Here is a 20,518-nt window from a genome sequence, read left to right on the forward strand (position 1 = left end):
GACGTAGATAAAAATTTAATTTTTAGACAGTGTCAAAAGATTAAGAGAATAAATTCATTTCTAGAGCTGAATCCAGATTTAATGAAGCCTTTGGGAATGGATGAATGATTGTCGATGATTTTGGTTTTTGATCAAGATTAGGCACTACATTTTGGAAGTGAATCAATATTGGGCTACGCTTTTCAGACTTGGTCAAGAATAAAAGATGGTTGAGAAATCATTTTAATACAAAATCAATATTGGCTTGTGATCTTAAGGACTGAATGATAGCTTGAACGAGATTTCAAGGATGGTTTCAAGATTCAATAATTTTTTGATGACTGGATCATGATAGAACTAATCTGAGCAGTCATACGTAAATTATTAGTTATACAAACTATATTGGTAACAAACATTGCTTCTTGGTCAGTCAATATTTGAACAGTCGTGGATTAGTCAAGTTGAGCAATATTGGGTCAGTCAAGATTGAACAATACATCTCGGTCAACCAAGATTGGGCACTCAAGATTGTAAAGCACTACTAGGTCAGTCAAGATTGAAATGTAAGATTGGACAGCACTACTAGGGCAGTCATGATGGGGCTGTCAAGATTGGACAGCACTACTAAGTTGGTCATAATTGGGCTATAGTTCTGTGTCAGAGTCAAGACTGGAAGATACATGGCTTAATAATAACAATATTTCAACAAACTATGCAAGGGAAACACCAAACAATACTCACAAGTTCAAAGTTTCGTCAAAAACTGCTTGCTCACCCTTGACGAGCCTTGTCTTTTGCGGCAAGCTGTTAGGGAACCAATCTTGTGGCTCGACTCTAGCCTTCACCAAGACCCCTCCTCGGGTGTTGCCAGGCGCTTGAGCTATGTAAACCTTCAGGCCATCTTTGCTGAATGTTACCTGAATTTTTTAGTTAAGGGAGAGATTAATGTTGCTTAATATTTTGGTTATGACCAGGGAAAATACATATACTTAAGTTTAAGGAAAGTGAATATAAATTGAATAGCCATGAATTGTTAATGTCCATTAAGTTTGCGTACTTTGTTCTTCAGTAAGGTTTAATGGTCATAGTCCTTCTTTTACCAACGACCATCACTAAGGGATGTAACATGATAAGATATCCTTTACGGAATTTTACTTTTAAAACTCATTCTGAGAAATGGTGACTACGTTTATGGTCAGATTAATGACTGCTAAAAGTATGACGTATGGAAAGTAAAGCTAGGGAATATGTTACCCTCAAGAGAAGGGATGTAAGAAATAAAATTTAATGGAAATTCTTAATAATTTCCTCTCTCCTGGAAAAACGGAAATTGGCATCTCCATCTTGCTGCATTGCAAAATATGCAATGAAAGCAAAATTTCTTTCAACTGCTACAGTAACTTATACCTATGAGAGACTGAAGTGTTTTGAGAATTTTTGGAAATTTAGTTATTAAAGACCAAACTTTGAATAGTATCTACGAGTATAATGGCCGAAAGATATTGTCTAAAAGTATAAAACCTAAAGAACGTTTATTAAAAGAACATGTCAAGTGTTGCAAAGAATAATTAAACCCAAAAGATCTTTAACTAGATATCTTAAATGTACCGTATTGTCAATATGTGTAATCTAATCATGGACGTGTATTTCATGAAGTATAGATATAAGCAGTGCTAAAATCAGTCTCTGGAAGAAGGTAGACTAACATCATTCAAATTGGTAATTGATTTCTCCAACACCTGAAATTGTGATATAATAATGTCTTTGAGAAGTCACTAAATTACTGGATGACAAACAATATATAGCGTTGACTAACTCACATTCGTGATGATGATGTTGCTGTTTTTCGAATCCACCTCCTTACATTGTTCCAAGTACCTCTCATTGTAGTACATAGCCACTAAAGCTGGAGATGATGCCCCAGACATTCTGAGATCGTCAATGAGTTTTTCGTATTCTGTAACATTTAGTGATATTAGATTTGAATAATTTAACTCAGTGGGCCTTTCATATTGAGACAAACAGAAGGACTAATTAGTCGTGTACTGTTTCAAAAATACAGTACTTTCATAATGTGAATTTGAATAAAATTGCCGTCATCAGCTTTTTCATTTATGTTTTAGACTTTTAATATATTTTCATTCTTCAAATTTTCATTTAAAAGCATTTCAAAAATTATTAGTAAACTTTTCATGCATTTTCAGTCAGGCTTTTCACAGATGATTTTTCAATTACCTTGCACAGCCTCCTCGGGCAACTGGAATCCAACTTTCTCAGTGTCAGTAAGGAAGGTGTAAATGGTGTTGAGAGACTTTTCAAGACGTCTTAGGTCCGATCTCCATTGGCCCTGCAAAGAAAAGGTAGAGATACATTGATATATAACAAGATACGGAAGCATGTATAGAAATAGACATGCCTGTACATGTTGTAGATATCTCTTATAAGCAATGTGACTAGCCATAAAGTAATAACTATTCATTCTTGTGCTACTATCTTTTAACTTTTTTTGCATAGCATTCCAAAGAGGTTACACTACGCTTCAGATGATTTTTTTTTCAACTGAACATTTTCGTGTAGGAACACTGTTTTCTGGGAAAAGGTCACTTTCACTGCAGAGCAAGACTTAAGGTTTCTCACCTGTTGTAGTTTCCCCATGAGGTTTTCGGCTTCCTTAAATATTCGGTTCCACAACTCATACAAGAGGGATTCGGCGAAGTACAACCGGTCTTCGATGGGTTGCAATATGGATACTATATTCTCTATAACATAATCCGGTTTGTTCGCACTTACTCCCTGTTTCAGAATCATTTCTAGATCTGGCAGGCACTGGAAATATGAAAGAGAATTAGCTCCAGTGATAGGTATGAATTAATTTCATGTAGCAGTTTGTTTAAGGAGCTGATAATAATTGAATATATTTTCTTCTGTATTACAACAGTGGAAAGATAGATCATTGTTTAGGAATTGAAAAAAAAATTATTGGTGAATAAGTACCTTTCATAGAATCATAAGTTTGAAGGTAGCAATTAATTCCAAATGAGGAATCTTGTTTTACAAGTGCAGTGTCAAGGTGACATTATCAAAGGTTTTACCTTGCTATAAATTGTCGTAATATCACACAGGTTTTCATATCCTTAATCTCTCGCAGAATTATCCACCAAAATACCGATTTTTACATCATTTCTATGTAGGCAGTTATTCATATTCTAAGCAAAGTAGATTTGTTTACCTTCTGCAGCAGCTTTTGCGCTGTGGAATCAATCTGTTCTTGGAGTTTTTGACTTCTTTCTTCAGGCTGGAGCTCTAACCCATCAGCATCTTCATCAGGAGGAAGTTCCTCCTGCACCTGCATATCTTCTTCGGCCCAGGAGGCAAGGCTATTCAGTTGTTGCCTTGCTTCGTCGCAAACATGTTCCACATTTCGGACCACCACACAAGCCTGCGAATTTATAATAGATTGAATTTCTAGGTAGTCTTTAAGGAAGACAGCAAATTGAATGGGCTTTAACAATTGATTATAGGAATTTGTATATCATTATTGGATTATAGGGAATGTTTGCTCATAAATTGTGAATTTGCCTATAACGTTTTTATGGTAGGATGTATGATTAAGGGGGGTTATATTTGATATGGTAATTACATCAGTTGTCACAAAGTAGTAATTATATTGGAAATTATCATTACAGTAATGTTTTCCATAGATATGTAAATAAAGTGTTCTTGTGGGTTTGACCAAACGTAAGTTAATATTTCCCATTGCTGTCACCTGATATCTAGATTGATATTTTATGGTGTCGTTCTTGACAGTTACTCACCTCTGTAGATATCATTCCAGTTTTACATTCTTTAGAAATGTAAGTATAAGTAATTTTGTCATTGTAATAGTTAACGAACCCCACAATTTGTTTTGCAACTCTTGTAAGTGTATTTACTCCAGGCCTTATTCCGCCAGGCCAAGTAAGTCCTTTCAGACGAGACATAATCTGTTGAAAAAGGAAGATGTGCCTTGGTAAAATAATTGACTAGATTAGTTTTATTTTCCATTCAAGGACGTAGTGTAACAATGATTTTGATACAGCATTAATACTATATTGATAAGTGTGTTTGTGCTGCAAAGGTAGGACATTAGGATAGAGATACCATTTATGGCGTCAGTAATAGATTTGGTATTGTGAAAATACAAAATGGTGCAGCAGAAGAGAATTGGACACTAGCAAGAATGTACGATTCAGTTTTAGGAACGGTGAGAGTAAGAGAGATTCCTGAGAAAAGACTGCTATGATAGACTTGGAGAATAGAAAGAATACTTGTTAGGTGGGGTGAATGAAAAAGTAGGTAACAGCCTAGTTGCTAGACCTGCATTGTATATGAGGATGATTTGTCGAGATATCTAAATGGAACTTGACTGTTGTATATACATTATTTTAATAGAAAAGGCCTGTTTGTGCACTTGAAAGAGTGTGAGCAGTTGAAAATTAAAACATATTTTAAATTAGGATTGAATTGAGTTGTAGGGAAAACACGCTTTTGTAATAAAAACAGGATTTCGTAATGCCTTTTAATAAATATATGTCGTGTTAATAATTAATAATAATCTGATCAATTAACAATGATCTTAGATGATGCCAGCTGCTATTGACATTTTAAGTGCATGAGTTTCAGTGGATGGGACACAGAGCCAAACAAGTTCATCTTAGTATTTATTGACCTAGAAAGGGAAAGGTAAATTTACTTACAGCTTTGAGTATATCCACCATGCTGACTGCCGAGTGGCTGTAACCCTTGATCTGATCAATGGCAACAAACTCTTCTTGTTGGAAGTCGTTCTCAAGCTCTTGCAGTGACAGGATTTCGCTAAGGGCCAACCACTGGAGGACTGTGTTGGAGTAGGCTGTTCGAAAGTCTTGTTCTATTAGGTGGATGGGAAGCTTACTTTCTACGCCTATTCTGTCATAATGAAATTAATATTAAGGTGTTATACCTGTTTGAAAAACACTATCACTACTCTTGATATTAGGCCACAAATAAGTCTTGTTATCCAATTAAATTTACCCATACCTTTAGAATAGAAGGGTTTAAGGTAAATTGTATATAAGTGCATCTCCTACCAAGTAAGAATTCAAACCCGTACCTCTGAATCGATACATAACTAGACAGTCAACTTATCTATTAAGGCTAATAGATTCGTCTTTTGTCTATTTCTGTATCTATCTAAGCTTACATTCTTTTTTTAGCCTAATACAGATTCACTTGCCATGTAAATAATGTTTCTCTTAAGGTAGAATAAATTATATAAAAGGAACTAATTGTGGCTTAATATTAAGTCTTGTTGAAGGGAAATTCTTATGCGAAGAATTGCGAGATAAGTCCTATTTACAACAGTGAATAGATTGAATTTAATAGAAATTTCCATCAAGTAGAAGTGACGAGACTAGATACGGTGTTAAATATATGTATAAAGGTGAAGAATGCTGTGGTAGAAGCGTCATGATGTTTCTTAAGTAGCTAAGGAGGTTTCTGTGCTTAGAATAGTATGAATATCATTAACTCTCTCGTATGTAATATCTATTGTCATTTGATTGCTCCACCACTATTTGGGTGTGCAGATTTGTCGTGCCTATTATCCTTCTTTCTTTTTATTATGAATTATGTCATTTATAATGACTTTGTAACATCTTGATAGATTGAACAACTTGTATATATATCATTCACACAATAATTTATAGGTTACTCCTCTTCCCATAGATAGTCCATCTTCCAGTAAGTTGTTCTTCGTATAGGTTCTCCTTTAGGCGATAAGTAGTTTATCTCCCTCTGATAGAGCGCTTGGCTATGTACCCTAAATTTCAGACATTCATTCATTTATTCTTCAAATAGTTCATTCACCCACCATGTCTCTCAGTGTATAGATTCAGACCCTTTCACTCAACTAAGCCTGTCAATTTTTGTTGCACTTACTTGTTAATCCCACTAATGTTGCTACAGATCCTCCAGGCTGCCTGGGCAACTACCGGTATGTAGGCCTTAGGCAGGTTTCTGATTTTGCTGACTGGAAAGTGTTGTGTCTTCATGATCAGGTGTAATGCGGCTGTTAGGAATTTTGGTAGGACCCAGTATAGGTAGTCAACTGACATCTCCCTGTAAAACGAATTAGATTTCATGATAAGATCTTTGAGACAAGGGTGTCTGATAGTGCTGCCTTGAAAATTAGTAGAAATAATGTAGCGAGAATATACATTTATCACATCCCAGTATGTAACCGATTAGCATATATGGATTTTAGAAATTCTTGATCTCTTTACTAGAGTTATATATTCATGTACAAATTGAAAGTATTAACTTTCCGCAAAACAGAAATTAAGAAGGGGTTTAGTATGTCGGTGTTGGCATTATATATGAAATATTGTAATTAAGTGGACTAGTGTTGAAAGAAATAATTTAGAAAGAATGTTGATTGTGGTTTTGACATATTTTTCAGGCCACAGCCTAGATTGAGATCTTCTTGAGTATCCAGTATAATTTTTCTGTAGAACCACTCTTACTTTTTATTTTTGTCATGAAATCTGTCATGAGTATATACTGTTAATTTCTCAATAGTATCTGAGAATCAAGATGCTACTTGAATGAAAAATCAGTCGATATCGTTCACTGTGATTTTTGTTTTTCGTTTGACAGGTCGATGTTTACATGAAAGAATTCATTTTAGAATGGTTGGAACTGAATCTGCAAAATAATTCTTTTTAAATTCGTAAACCAAGAAAATATGCTGAAATTACAAGCAAGCATTGCATGCAGAAGTAGGCCCACAAATTCACTTTATATCTTATTTATAGATTCACTCAAGTCTGGTTGCATAATTTATTATTTCTCTATCAGTACAATTCATCTGAATTTTATTATTTTCTGTAATTTCTCTTTATGGACAATTCTTTACCCATGGTTCTCTCCTGAACTGTGCAGCTTTCCATATTAGGGGTCATTGAGCTAGTAGCAATCTGCTTTTTCAAGTAGGGCTACAGTACAATAACAACAATAATAATAATAATCCGGAGTGGTTGTAGACAGCTAACATCTGTTAGATGGAAGTAGATCGAAAGGGAGACTGAGAATTAGATGACCAGATAAAGTGAAGGATGATCTGAAGAGAAGAGATTTGGTGGAAGCTAATGCCTATGATAGAAGGCATTGGTTAAGGTGCATCGGGAAACCGACCCTTTATCTAGGGATAACTGTGAAAAAAAAAATAACTCCTGTCATATATCATCATCTTCTATGTCTATTGACGCAAAGGGCCTCGGTTAGATTTCGCCAATCGTCTCTATCTTGAACTTTTAATTAAATACTTCTCCATTCATCATCTCCTACTTTGCGCTTCACAGTCCTCAGCCATGTAGGCTGGGGTCTTCCAACTCTTCTAGTGCCTTGTGGAGCCCAGCTGAACGTTTGGTGAATTAATCTTGCTTGGGGAGTGCGAAGAGCATGCCCAAACCATCTCCATCTACCCTTCATCATGATCTCATCCACATATGGTTCTTAAGTAATCTCACTTATAGTTTCATTTCTAATCCTGTCCTGCCATTTAACTCCCAATATTCTTCTGAGGCTTTGTTCTCAAATCTACTAAATCTATTGGAGATTGTTTCATTGTCGTGATGATTCATGTCCATAGAGTAACAACGATCTCATTAAACTGATATATAGTCTGATTTTTATATGTAATTTCAGACGATTTTATTTCCAAATTTTTCTTAACCTAGCTATTGTCTGATTTACTTTTTTCAATCTTTCTCTAAACTGTAATTCTAGAGACCCTGTATTGGAGATCATAGTTCCTGAATACTTGAATGATTCTACCTCATTAATACTTTCTCCTTCCAATGATATTTCATCTTCCATTGCATACTCCGTTCTCATCATCTCTGTCTTTCTTCTATTTATCTTCAGCCCAACCTCGTACCTCGTGTGATATTTCATGCATTCTGGTAAGCAAATATTGCAAATCCTGTGGTGTTCTGCTAACAAGGACAGCATCATCAGCATACTCTAGGTCTGCTAAATTCCTATCACCAATCCAGTACAAACCTTCTCATCCATCTCTGACTGTTCAACACATTACAAAATTCACGAGGAAGATAAACGATATAGGTGACAACACATTCCCTTGGAGTACTCCGCTGTTCACTAGAAATTCATTTACTTCATAAATGTTAACTTTGCACTTGCTATGCTCATGAACAGACTTAATGAAATTTACATATTCAAGAGGAATTCCATAATAATGCAGGACTCCACAAAATTGACTGGTGCATACTATCAAATGCTTATTCATAGCCCACAAATGCCATCAAAAGGGTATTTCTATATTCTACTCATTGCTGTACATGTCTCAAAATGAACATTTGGTCAGTGCAACTTCTACCTTTTCTAAATCCTTCTTGTTCATCTCTCAGCTTTTCATCAATCTTTCCCTCTAGTCTCTTTAGAATAAGCATACTATATAATGTCATAACTACTGACGTGAGTATTATGCCTGTGTAATTATTTGCAATCAGTCAGGTCTCTTTTTTTTTTTTTTTTTTCCACCAACACTCCCAACTCCCATTCATCAGGTTTTGCCTCTTCATGGCACATTCTACAAAATAATCTTGTAAGTAGTCTGGGAGTCACTTAATTCTCGACCAGTATCATCTTGGCAGTTATTCCATCGTATCCTGGGGCTTTCCATCTCTTTAGTTTTTTTAGGATAGCTTCGACGTCAAACACGCTGAATTCATTCATGGGCACATCAAGGTCTTCATCAGCGTCAGGTATATCAGTCATATTATTCCCCTCATATCTCCTATTCATAGTCTCACTAAAGTGTTCCATCCAACGTTGCCTTTCTTCATCTCCTGTTGCTATAACAGGACCAGACCATTGTTAACATGATATTCCAACTCTTGACAGATAGCAGTCGGGAAGAACGGTTAGTTAGCAAGGATGAAAAAGTTTTCAATGGAATTAGATGATCAGATAAGGTGAAGGATGATCTGAAAAGGAGATTTTGTGGTAATTGATGCCTTTGATAGAAGGCATTGGAGAGGCTTCATTAGGCAACGGACCCCTTAATGAAGGGATAACTGTGGGGAAAAAAGAACACCAGTCATTCAGCAGTGTAGAAATTGTTAACATGATATTCCAACTCTTGACAGGTGGCAGTCGGGAAGAACAGTTAGATAACAAGAATGAAAAAGTTTTCAATGGAATTAGATGACCAGATAAGGTGAAGGATGATCTGAAAAGAAGAGATTTTGTGGTAGATGATGCCTTTAATAGAAGTCATTGGAGAGGGTGCATCGGGCAACGGACCCCTTAATGTAGGGATAACTGTGGGAACAAAAGAACACCATTCATCCAGTAGTGTAGAAATTGTTAACATATTCCAACTCTTGACAGATGGCAATCTGGAAGAACAGTTAGTTAGCATGAAAAAGTTTTCAATTGAAACCTTAGCAGAGTTGCTTACGTCATGAATATTGGCTGGTAGGTGTAGACGCAGATGACCAAAAAATCGTCGATGGGCTTCGACAGGAGAGCAGCCCTTCGGAGGTCATCGTGCCACTTAGCCTCCTCAGTATTAGCCCCAAGGCCCTCAAGGTTCAGATTTGAATCCTTCTGGGTAAGCGGTTCCTTATTCAGTGCTTCAATCCTGGTGGTGAAGGATTTCATGAGTTAATATGTTAATAGAATGACCATAAAATTCAGGTATCATGAGCAGTTTAGAGGTCTGGAATATACATACCGGTACGCGCCACATACCTTCAAATATATTTCTCTCTCTCTCTCTACACACACACACACACACACACACACACATATACACACACATATATATATATATATATATATATATATATATATATATATATATATATATGTATATATATATATATATATATATATATATATATATATATATATATATATATATATATATATAGCTGTACATGTGGACGTACAAGGAAGCATTTGAGAAATTATGTACGAAATATGATCAAAGAACAAAAGTTAAGAGAAAAACTGGGTTTATCAAGAAATCTTAACTTTAGAAATTTACCATATCTCGGCATGTCTCACCAACGCTCCTTGTAGCTGATCTGTCAGGGAAGGGAGGTTGATCAAGTTCATTTCTCTCTCGAAAAGGATAGTTAAATCAGCATCTCCTTCTATAGTGTTGAAACATCTGCAAGAAGAACAAACATCATGCCTTTCATATAAGGCACTCCAGGGTTGTCATGCGTCAAAGACAATCCAGGATTGACTTTCGTCAAAGCTATAGACATTGGCTTTTGTTATAAAAAAAATCTTAAGATAGAATTTTGTCAAAAACAATTCAGGATTGATTTTCATAAAATATTATCCAGAAAGGACTTTTGTTAAAAACGATCTAGAATTGATTTTAGTCAAAAACTATACTGGATTTACTCCTGTGAAAAACTTCAGGATGGACTGTTGTCTAAGTTGATCTTTCAGGTTTTCTCCTCGTCAGACTATCCAGGATGGACTTTTATCAAAGCTGATGTTCAGGATTGTCTTTTTGTCAAAGACAGTCCAAGATGGACTTTTGTGAAAGCTGATCTTCATTATTGTGTTTTTGTCAAAGTTGTCAGTGCCGATATTCAGAATTGTCTTTTGTTAAAAACAATGCAGGATAGACTTTCGTCATATACGATCTTCAGGATTGTATTTCTGGCATAGATGATACAGGATGGATTTTTATTAAAGCCGATCTTCAGGATTTTCTTTTTGCCAAAGACGAGTCAGGATGGACTTCTGTCAGAGACGATCTTCAGTATTTTCTATCGTCAAAAGCAATCCAAGGTTGTCTTGTCAGATAAATCCAGGATTTTCTTTTGTCGAAAATAATTCAGGATTGACTTTCATCAAAAACATTCTTGGATAGACTTTTGGGAACGCTGATATTCAGGATTGTCATTTTGTCAAAAACAATTCAGGATGGACTTAAGTGAAAGTAAGTCTTCAGGATTGTATTTTCATCAAAGCCATTGTTCAAGATTGTCTTTTCATCAAAGACAGTCCAGAATGAACTTTCACCTTAGTCGATCTTCAGGATTGCCTTTCTTCCAAAAACGATCCAGGATTGACTTTCGTTAAAAACAATCCAGGATTGACCTGTGTGAAAAATTATATAGGATGGACATTTGTCAAAGCCGAGCCTCGGGAATGTCTTTCATCAAAGACGATCCTCAGATGTGACTCGTCAAAATTTATCCAGAAGTGACTTTTATCTAAAACATTGTAGGATTGCTTTCTTAATACAATCTAGATTAACTTTGATCATGACTAAGTTTTGGTCAGTGAATTTATCAGATAGCCTGCAACAAAGACAGTTGTTGATGAATTTAACAGACAACATGAGTTGTATGAACACTAAAAATATAGTAGAACTTCACAAGGAACTGTGCATATCAGTTTTCATCTTAGATTTTAAGGGAACAATTTGATTAAAGACAATATATGAGGACTTTCAAAAAAGTTAAAATGATAGGACTTTCAGTAAAGTAAATTTATGATAAGTCATAAAAACATTGCCAATTTGCGTAAAAGTCAATGCATTCTATTAAGAAGAGGGCTGCATTTTGCCATAACAAAATTACGTTATTTTCAACTGGTGAGGTTTTATGTGAAAGTGCCTTTAATTTTATTTCAGATCTGTACCTCTTTATGTCAAACATTGTCATCTGCATCAGTCTTTACTGGTTGTACATTTATGTTGCATCCCCAACTCTCATGGCAAGACTGTTGTAGCAGTAGTAGCAACACTTCTAGTTCTTATAGTTTCCTTACCTAAGAAAATTCTCAAGCCTTGGCAGGTGTAGGAGATGTGAATTGCAAGGAAAAGACGAGTGTAGGGTTTCGAACTCATTGGGCATTATGTGTCTCACCCACTTTGACAGAGATTCTCCCATCTTTAGTTTCTGTGGATGTTAGAAATTGTGCATTCGAATTTAGAAGCATTAAAAATCTATATGTAAATTTCATTGTTCAAATTTAGTAATCCATAAAGGCTCTAGTGGAAAGCAAATGTCATTCAAGCTTCTGAATAAAACTGCTGAACATTTTTTTTTTTTTTTTTTTTTTGTATGGTAAAATTAATCGTTGGCATCAGACATCGTCATATCTCCAAACAATTGTTATATTTTTCCATGCAGTTTGGGATAACAGTAATTTGAAGAACAATATTTAAGAGATATCAAAGAATATCAATTAGATTTAAACTATTCCCTATATAGGAACTACGCAAATGAAAATTTAGCTTGCTATTTTAACGTTACTACTTCTTTACAACACAAATGTATATCGGCTTATAAGCCCACATCATCAAACTAACAGATCAAAGAAATATATGATATAAAAACTTGAGTAAAGTAATGAAAAAATACCTGTGCTGTAACATATTGACCCTCTTGAAGACCACCTTTAATTGCTAAAAGGAATGGAAGAAGAAGAGAAGAATCTGAGGGCTTCTTCTCCGCCAGCACCAACCAAGAGACCAATTTCTGATGACAAACACTGACGCGCGAGAAAAAGATCAACTGGTCTAGAAGAATGTCTCCGACCACACCAACGCTGCCTTTGTAGTCGGCTAAATCATCCTGTTGAAAAATAAGATGTGATTTTATCCATTATTTTGGGGTGAAGAGGTACTGTATATGCATGCTCCTTTCAACACTATTAAAGTTGCCTCTTACCAATGCTCGAGTTTTTAGGTTGACCAACTTAGTATAGGTTGCGTTGTAACTCTCAAAGGCTGAGCAATTGAGTTCTGCCTCCAGTGGCACGGGCAGTGCTAGTTTGACATGCATCTTGCACAAAACCTTAACTTCTTTTTCACTGTTTGCTGCATTGTCAGTCTCGTCAGCTGCGTGTTTCTTTGTCTTTTTCTTCTTCTTGGGTGTTTCTGCCAATACCCCATTAACATTAGCGGGTACTATGTTCATGGGAATCCAACCCTCTTTAACCCATTCTCCTACGATACTCTGAAAAATTTTATTTTAAGGAATGATAATTCAAGTAATTTTTTTTTTATTTCAAAGTTATTGTAATGCATTGCCCACTATGTTATATCCATCAGTCAATAATGAAATATAAATTGCCATGCATTAAGATATAGTTTCATTCTTTGTATTGAATTGTAAATGCCTAGGTGTGATGTTATTGATAAATGTTTGCATTCTTTACCATTTACAGTCATGATTCATGTATTCAAATTCATTTTAAGTTTTAGCATGTGTAGGCATGATAGTATAGTATAATTACCTTCAGAGGGACATTCACATAAGCTATGCGTTGTGCTTGCAGGTAATCTTTCCCAATTCGCGAAAGATATTGTTGAATCTCCGCTGGGTTGTTGGGCATCTTGACCTTAGCCTTCTTTTCTGTTGGAGATTTTTTTGTGGGACTGACTGGACTTGGCACATTTTTAGTATCATTATTAATTGTCAAATTTTTAAGGTCCCTAAAGGGCCTCATAGGGCGGGGGGTCAACAGCCTTCTCGATATAGTTTTAGGACTCATTGTTTCAAAGTTTGCAATGTGGTTTTGAGAATGATTGGATTGTTCCACTGGATGGACAACCAGACCTTCTACCCTTTCAGGACTCTCATTTTGTAGGTTTTGGTGTTGGTCACGTATACTTGGCTCATTTTCGAGTGATAAAGACCCATCGGGAACATCCTTCTTTTTGCTGCGTACTGATGCAAACCTCTTCATGTGGCCTGACGCTTTCTTGCTTGATAACCTCATGCTGAAAGTTCTTTTCGTCAGTGAAGATATGCTTAGTGAGCTTTTTGATTGCTCACGGTTTAATTCACTGCATTCTGACTGCATGGAATAAGCATCAGAGGGCTTCCTTGACAGATTAGGTGATGCAGAGTCTGTAGTGTTGAGGCTCTGGTTACTTTTCTTCAAATTTGACTGGCTCGACCTTGTAAAGTATCCTCCTTTAAGTCTGAAACTACTCCTGAATCCCTTCTTTGGAGGACTGTTCTCAAGGTTTGTGGCCTCCAAGTGCTGAAGGCTGGAGGACCTTCCCCGTGGGGTACTCGTCTTGATAGGGTCATTGGACATCTCTGATGAGACTGAAATCGAGTCTGAGTAATCAAGAGACTGGCTGTGAGGACCATCGTGGTCGACTGTATCTCCATTTTGCAATTCAGAAGTAACGCTTTTATTGGCCGGATCCTCGTGGGGAGGTCTAGGGCTTGGGGTTTGACTAGAGGTGTCAAAAGAGGTGTCCCTTTCTGTGTCAGGCTGCTGTTCTTCTTTGGTGACTTTCACATTTTCTGTTGTTTTGAAAGACCTGTGGAAATTGAGGTAATTTTAATAATTGCTTCTGGTGGGTTTTTCTAACAACTTTTTTAGGAATACAAAACAATTTGGAAATAAAGGTCGTTAACTTTGAAGTTTACCCAATGCAAGAGGGAAATAAACTTGCACATATGTATGTCGTTATACAGTAGACTGTCAGTTTTTGCCTATTGGGAATAACATTTTGTTACCTAGAGCAACCATACCTTTTACAAAAATAAATCCCCAAATATCCTGGTTACTCTCTAAGTTGGAATGCACAGTAATATAATAAAGTTAACATTTCTTTCATTACACACTTTGATCTAGATTGTGTATGGACTGAAATGCATTACTCTTATTGTATATAAAGTTAACCAGCTATCATTAATTCATGAAAAATTATTATATGACAAAAGTAATCAAGATATTTTTGTTATTATTGGTAAGAAGGAAGATGACTTACAAACCACACCCAATTTTAGTACTAAGTTTCTCATAGCATTATGGTTGAAAAAATGTGTATGAAAGTAAAATTTGGGTTCATATCGTATAACATTCCTCTGATTCTAAAACTTCAGTTGTCCCTTCACTGGAATTATGTAATTTCGATTTCCAAGCCGTGAACGCATTGTTTCTTGAAAAGTTGTGATGAAGGTTCGACTTTTATTCAGTATCCTATATAAAAAAAGAAAATTTTTTAGTGCCGATGACCATAGTCAGTTCGACACTAGTTTGTATTAATTAATATGATCCCCATTGTAAAAGGGTTGTTATTAAAGTCATTCAGTCCTATTATAGCTATCATAAGCTCTTATAGATTTCTTTTTTATTTACTTCATATAATAGAAAAGTGTATTACTAATGCACCGAAGGCATTATTAAAAGTTCTTCCTGGGTTCCTATAGGCCTAAAGCCCTACCGACTTCATAAGAGGTTCAAAATTTCAGCGAATATTAAATGTTGAACAGGCTTGAAATTAGTCTCTCCTCGTAGTTTATATATGACAGGTCAATTTGAACTTTATTGCTGATCTTAAGTTATTTTATGTTAATTATTCATTACTTGTCATGTAGTTTATTTCCTTACTTCTATTCCTCTCTGGGCTATTTTTCCACGTTGTAGCCCTGGGGCTAATAGCATCCTGCTTTTCCAACTAGGGTTGTATCTTAGCAAGTAATAATCATAATCATAATTAATAATAATGATTAATAATAATAATTGTGCCTGCTCCCCCTTCCTTTCTTCTATCTGTTAAACCCCTTTGAACTTTTAATTCACGGTGTAATTGACGAGTTTCCCAGCAGGTTGTATTAATTCACGGTGTAATTGACGAGTTTCCCACAGGTTGTATTAATTCACGGTGTAATTGACGAGTTTCCCAACAGGTTGTATTAATTCACGGTGTAATTGACGAGTTTCCCAGCAGGTTGTATTAATTCACGGTGTAATTGACGAGTTTCCCAGCAGGTTGTATTAATTCACGGTGTACTTGACGAGTTTCCCAGCAGGTTGTATTAATTCACGGTGTAATTGACGAGTTTCCCAGCAGGTTGTATTAATTCACGGTGTAATTGATGGGTTTCCCAGCAGGTTGTATTAATTCACGGTGTAATTGACAGTGTATTAATTCACGGTGTAATTGATGGGTTTCCCAGCAGGTCGAACATCTCTCACTCATACCTGTTATCATCTTTCTTGAGTCTCATGCTGCCAGTCATAATTCTCCCCAATAGGTCCAATTTAGGAGTGGGTTGTGGCTCCTCAAAGGGCAGCACATTGGCGCTCCTGTTAGGGAAAAAAGGAAATTAGAATCCTTGAGGAGATTTTGGGTAAGGAAAGAATTTTGATTTAGTTCGATATTTGCGTTCTCTTTTCTTAGATTTTTCTAGCGATTTTATTGACGTGTGAGGGGAGTTTCGTGGCTTTTAGTTCCTATTATAGTATTAGATTTTCCGTGTTTCAGTGTGTTTATTTTTGAGGATTAAATGTCATATAACTTTTGATTAACTATTTTTAGTCTCAAAATTATGTTTTGATAATAACAAGGTCTTTCATTCATTTAATGTATAAAAGGTTTACAAACATGACAGTCTAGTTATCCCCAATTTTTGATTAGGCATGTTGCGAGGAAACAATATTTTATACTTACCATACTTCCATTGTAAGGACGTCATTGTACATATTTTGAATTTGCCTGAAAAAAAAGAGAGAAAAAGTAATCATGAAAGTTATTAATTATACTAGTATTTTATTTGAGCTTTAGTCTACTTTTAATTTCAGTACTGAATAGTACTGTAACACAACCTTAAGTTTATGGGTTATGTGAATAAAGGTTTAAAAAATTTCATAACTTCTGTTTATTTATAACTCTTGTTAGCAAACTCACCCCTTAAGAATTTTTTTCCAGAATTTTATTTGAATTATCATATATTAATAGAGCTAAAATGTTCCTAAGTAAAGATAGGTTTTTAATGCAAGTAGCACGCGAGATTTATTGTAGAGGAGAGTATAACCAAGGCTACAACATGAATTTCTCAACCAGTTAGTCATTACGAATTAGGAGGTGGGTGGGTTGTAAGAGTCGACTGAAGAGATGCTTATGAAATGCCATCAGAAATAATATTGACTTGGTTAAACATAATGAGATGAAATAAGATATTAGGCCTTGCGAGAATAAGTCCTGATTACTTTGGAAAGTATTCTTTTACACAGTTTAACATATAGAATATAGCACATGACTGAAATGGATAGGAACTGAAAAAAAAGTTTGAGAAGTGGGAAAGGGAGGTTTGACCTTAGAGATAGATCTGCCTCTTGAAGTTGTAAAATCTAGTGAAAACGAAAGCTTGAAAAGATTCTTGAAGCTTGGGTCTGGGGAAACAAACTATCATCAAGTGGCGTATTTCGATAAATACCGATTTCCATCGACTAAATTTGCTATGAGATGGTCTGACGTGTACAACAAATCCCCCAGAATACTCACAGCGTAAGGGATTGTTCGATGGTGTTTGTCGCAGACGTGCTGCTGAAGTTCGTGAATTTATCTTCCTGGCCCACTTTAGCTCTCAGGAACAGCACTGGGTAGGTCTCTGTAATAGAATGGTTTGGCATGGTCTTTGGAGAGGCTGTCTCCAAATGAGGAACACTAAGGTTGATGGAATATATACCCGTGGATAAGATTGGTTAGTTAGTCCATATCCTCTTGAAGAATATCTACTATAGTCAATTTCTTTTAGCGATGCATTTTTGCATCGACTCGCAGCGGTGCCCTTTTAGCTCGGAAAAGTTCCCTGATCGCTGATTGGTTGGACGAGATAATTCTAACCAATCAGCGATCAGGAAACTTTTCTGAGCTAAAAGGGCACCGCTGCGAGTCGGTGCAAATCTGCCTCGATAAAAGAAATGGACTATAGAAAGACTGGATGCGTAAGTTAGTGTACCCATTACAAGGGAAATCCAGAGAATGCTTTTGTATTTGATCATATCCTTATCTAGTTAATAGATATAGAAGAAAGGTAATGGCTCAGTTTGCTAGACTGGTAATACAGCTGATATGATAGGACTCATTACAGTAATAAATTATTTAGGTATTCCTGCTTCCGCTATTCGGTGTGAAAATAAATTATTTAACTGATTACTGGCAACCAAATAAAAAAGCTCCTTAATATATAATCCTTTGCTGTGTATTCCATTAACTCGCCTAAACAAGCAAGATTATACCCCCACTTGTAGTTACATATCCCCACCATTATCACAATTACAATAATTACTTAAGCTTCATGAAAGAATATAGTTCGTTCTATCAGGACTGACCTGAAGGTGGTGAGACAGGGAGGCCCTCGGTTCGAATCTCTTCGAGCAGCAACTCGACTGTTGGAGGTAGCTTGATAAAACCAAAAAAAGAAAGATATAGTTAATTATTGGCTTAAACTAAGATATTACTCCCTCAGAAGGATAACATTCACTCGAATTAAAGAAGATATGCCTTGAAATTATTGATGGTTAGTTGTATCAAACTCTGACATTACTTGATGGTGTAGCTACAGATTCTTTCAGCCTGAATGCTGTGCAACCTTTTTTAAAATTTTAATTCCCAGAGCAACTGGTGCCCCCCCCCCCCCCCTTCCAGTTGCACTTTAGCTCTGAATAACCTCCCCGGCCCCAGCGTTGAATCCTTAAATCAAATATACTTTTTTCCAGATTGTGTGGGTCAAGAACCTGTTTGTTATTTAAGGCATCATGTTTTTATTTGGCTTGACTTGCGGTGAATTTTTATGTACAGTTGTAAACACATCCTCTTCCGCATTGTTTCACTGCATTGTTATTGAACTGTATATACGTGACACGTCCCATGATGAGAACAGTCACTCTTGATCTTCATAACAGGAAACCCGTCAGATGATATATATTAATAGATTGGCTGCGACAAATAAAGCTCAAGGAAGTGGTTCTTGAAAACATGTTTATATATACCTAGCTATTGTCACTTGTTATGATTTTACGTCTTTTTCTTTGAGATTATTTTGAAGCGCTCTCTTTTTCTCTTACATCCGAAGAAAAAATCTACCGGAATCTCACCTTTATTTAGTTTTTCATTCTTAGCTATTCTGCCTTTATCAACAATTTAAAGCAGCCATTTTTCAAAATTCTGATTTTTTTGGGTCATTTTTTTTCCTGACAAGAGACCACTGTTACTTGAAAGTATATGCATTTTATACATTATATAATGTATGTATGTAATGTATGTATATACATTTTATGTGTATATAGTTTATGTATAGATATGTATATAAATGTGTGTATATATATATATATATATATATATATATATATATATATATATATATATATATATATATATATGTATGTATACATAAGTTAATATATATATATATATGTAAATAGTTCAAAGACATGTGTATTTACATATATATGTGTTTAATTATGTTTATATATATATATATATATATATATATATATATATATATATATACATATACTATATATAAACTGTATATATATATATATATATATATATATATATATATATATATATATATATATATATATATATGTGTGTGTGTGTGTGTACTGTAGATATATGTATATATATAGATATATACATATACTGTATGTATTTGAATAAAACAGAAAGTTTCTCTGTTCATCACGGTTTGCAGCTCAGACAGTTGACTTTATCCACTCCAAAATACGTGAAACAGGCCCTCGAGAATCCCGTTTAAATCGGCTACGAAATTTTTCTTACTTATGTATCTTTCATCTCGAAAACGAATTTTGTATATTGAAATTATGACCTTTGCATCAATCTTATTAGTTTCCTCCCTTCCATTTATAAGCTACAAGAACACAAGTATTAGTTTGATGGAGTACTCTGTTATGCACATAAACATACAGACTTTGTCTAACTAATTAGTTGTATTCTTAAAAGGGGTCACACATTTAAATGATGGGCTGCCCCAATGGGACACCATTTCGTAGTATATATATATATATATATATATATATATATATATATATATATATATATATATATATATATATATATATATATATATATATATATAAATGGGTGTGGTTTGGTCCTTTTTTATATCTATAATGAACTGCTGTGGACAGAATTTACTATATGAAGACCATTTTGTTCCACCTCCATTTGCATATAGGTAATGCCTTAACGTATGTTGTAGAAAATAGTCAAATGGCTTAAAATTTTTTATTAGATATTATTGATATTTTATTGATTTCATCTATATTTTCGAAGGTTAAATGAACGTTTTTTAACATTACATTTGTTTACTTGACTTCCATATAGATTAATAATCGGGGTATGGTAATAGTTATTTTTTCTTAGTGCAAAATCAAGCAATGTCTTCATACTACAACTGACCTTGGTATTCCTCGTTTCATCCACCAATCTTGTAAGATCCAATTTCGTCAGGTTAAAGGCTTCGGAGATGATCTCTTTGGCGTGCGTCTGACTGACTCTCTTCTTGTCATTTAGCATCATGGCCATCGCGAGAGGCGAACTTGGGTCCGCCATGGGATTTGGCAAGTTCTGAACATTTAGCGCGGAGGTCGGAGTAGGATCCTGTTGTTTAGATGGTGGTTCTGCAACATCTGGTATTGTGATTTCTAGAGTTGCTGGAGACGAGGTCCTATTTGCAGC

General features: G+C 35.3%; 1 protein-coding gene and 1 long non-coding RNA gene across 4 annotated transcripts in view; one reads left to right on the forward strand and one right to left on the reverse strand.

Moving 5' to 3' along the window:
* The window catches only part of LOC137625887 (uncharacterized), a 199,960-nt gene that overhangs the window by 97,261 nt on the left and 82,181 nt on the right, over nt 1-20,518 (forward strand). The gene's annotated exons all lie outside the window — the stretch shown is intronic.
* The window catches only part of LOC137625885 (uncharacterized), a 41,737-nt gene that overhangs the window by 4,296 nt on the left and 16,923 nt on the right, over nt 1-20,518 (reverse strand). Inside the window, exons 3-21 of the mRNA XM_068356832.1 lie at nt 20,240-20,518; nt 18,145-18,214; nt 17,315-17,420; nt 16,481-16,525; nt 16,012-16,116; nt 13,300-14,341; nt 12,732-13,019; nt 12,423-12,635; nt 11,827-11,957; nt 10,076-10,201; nt 9,485-9,667; nt 5,938-6,117; nt 4,716-4,926; nt 3,795-3,962; nt 3,209-3,418; nt 2,617-2,805; nt 2,215-2,326; nt 1,800-1,936; nt 721-896 (exon numbers count right to left, since the gene is read on the reverse strand). The exon at nt 20,240-20,518 is cut by the window's right edge and continues 432 nt beyond it. Of these exons, the coding sequence (XP_068212933.1) occupies nt 721-896; nt 1,800-1,936; nt 2,215-2,326; nt 2,617-2,805; nt 3,209-3,418; nt 3,795-3,962; nt 4,716-4,926; nt 5,938-6,117; nt 9,485-9,667; nt 10,076-10,201; nt 11,827-11,957; nt 12,423-12,635; nt 12,732-13,019; nt 13,300-14,341; nt 16,012-16,116; nt 16,481-16,525; nt 17,315-17,420; nt 18,145-18,214; nt 20,240-20,518 (3,971 nt within the window). The remainder of the gene's footprint in view (nt 1-720; nt 897-1,799; nt 1,937-2,214; nt 2,327-2,616; nt 2,806-3,208; nt 3,419-3,794; nt 3,963-4,715; nt 4,927-5,937; nt 6,118-9,484; nt 9,668-10,075; nt 10,202-11,826; nt 11,958-12,422; nt 12,636-12,731; nt 13,020-13,299; nt 14,342-16,011; nt 16,117-16,480; nt 16,526-17,314; nt 17,421-18,144; nt 18,215-20,239) is intronic.

This window comes from Palaemon carinicauda, chromosome 33, assembly GCF_036898095.1.
Source record: "Palaemon carinicauda isolate YSFRI2023 chromosome 33, ASM3689809v2, whole genome shotgun sequence".
NCBI classification, from domain to species: domain Eukaryota; kingdom Metazoa; phylum Arthropoda; class Malacostraca; order Decapoda; family Palaemonidae; genus Palaemon; species Palaemon carinicauda.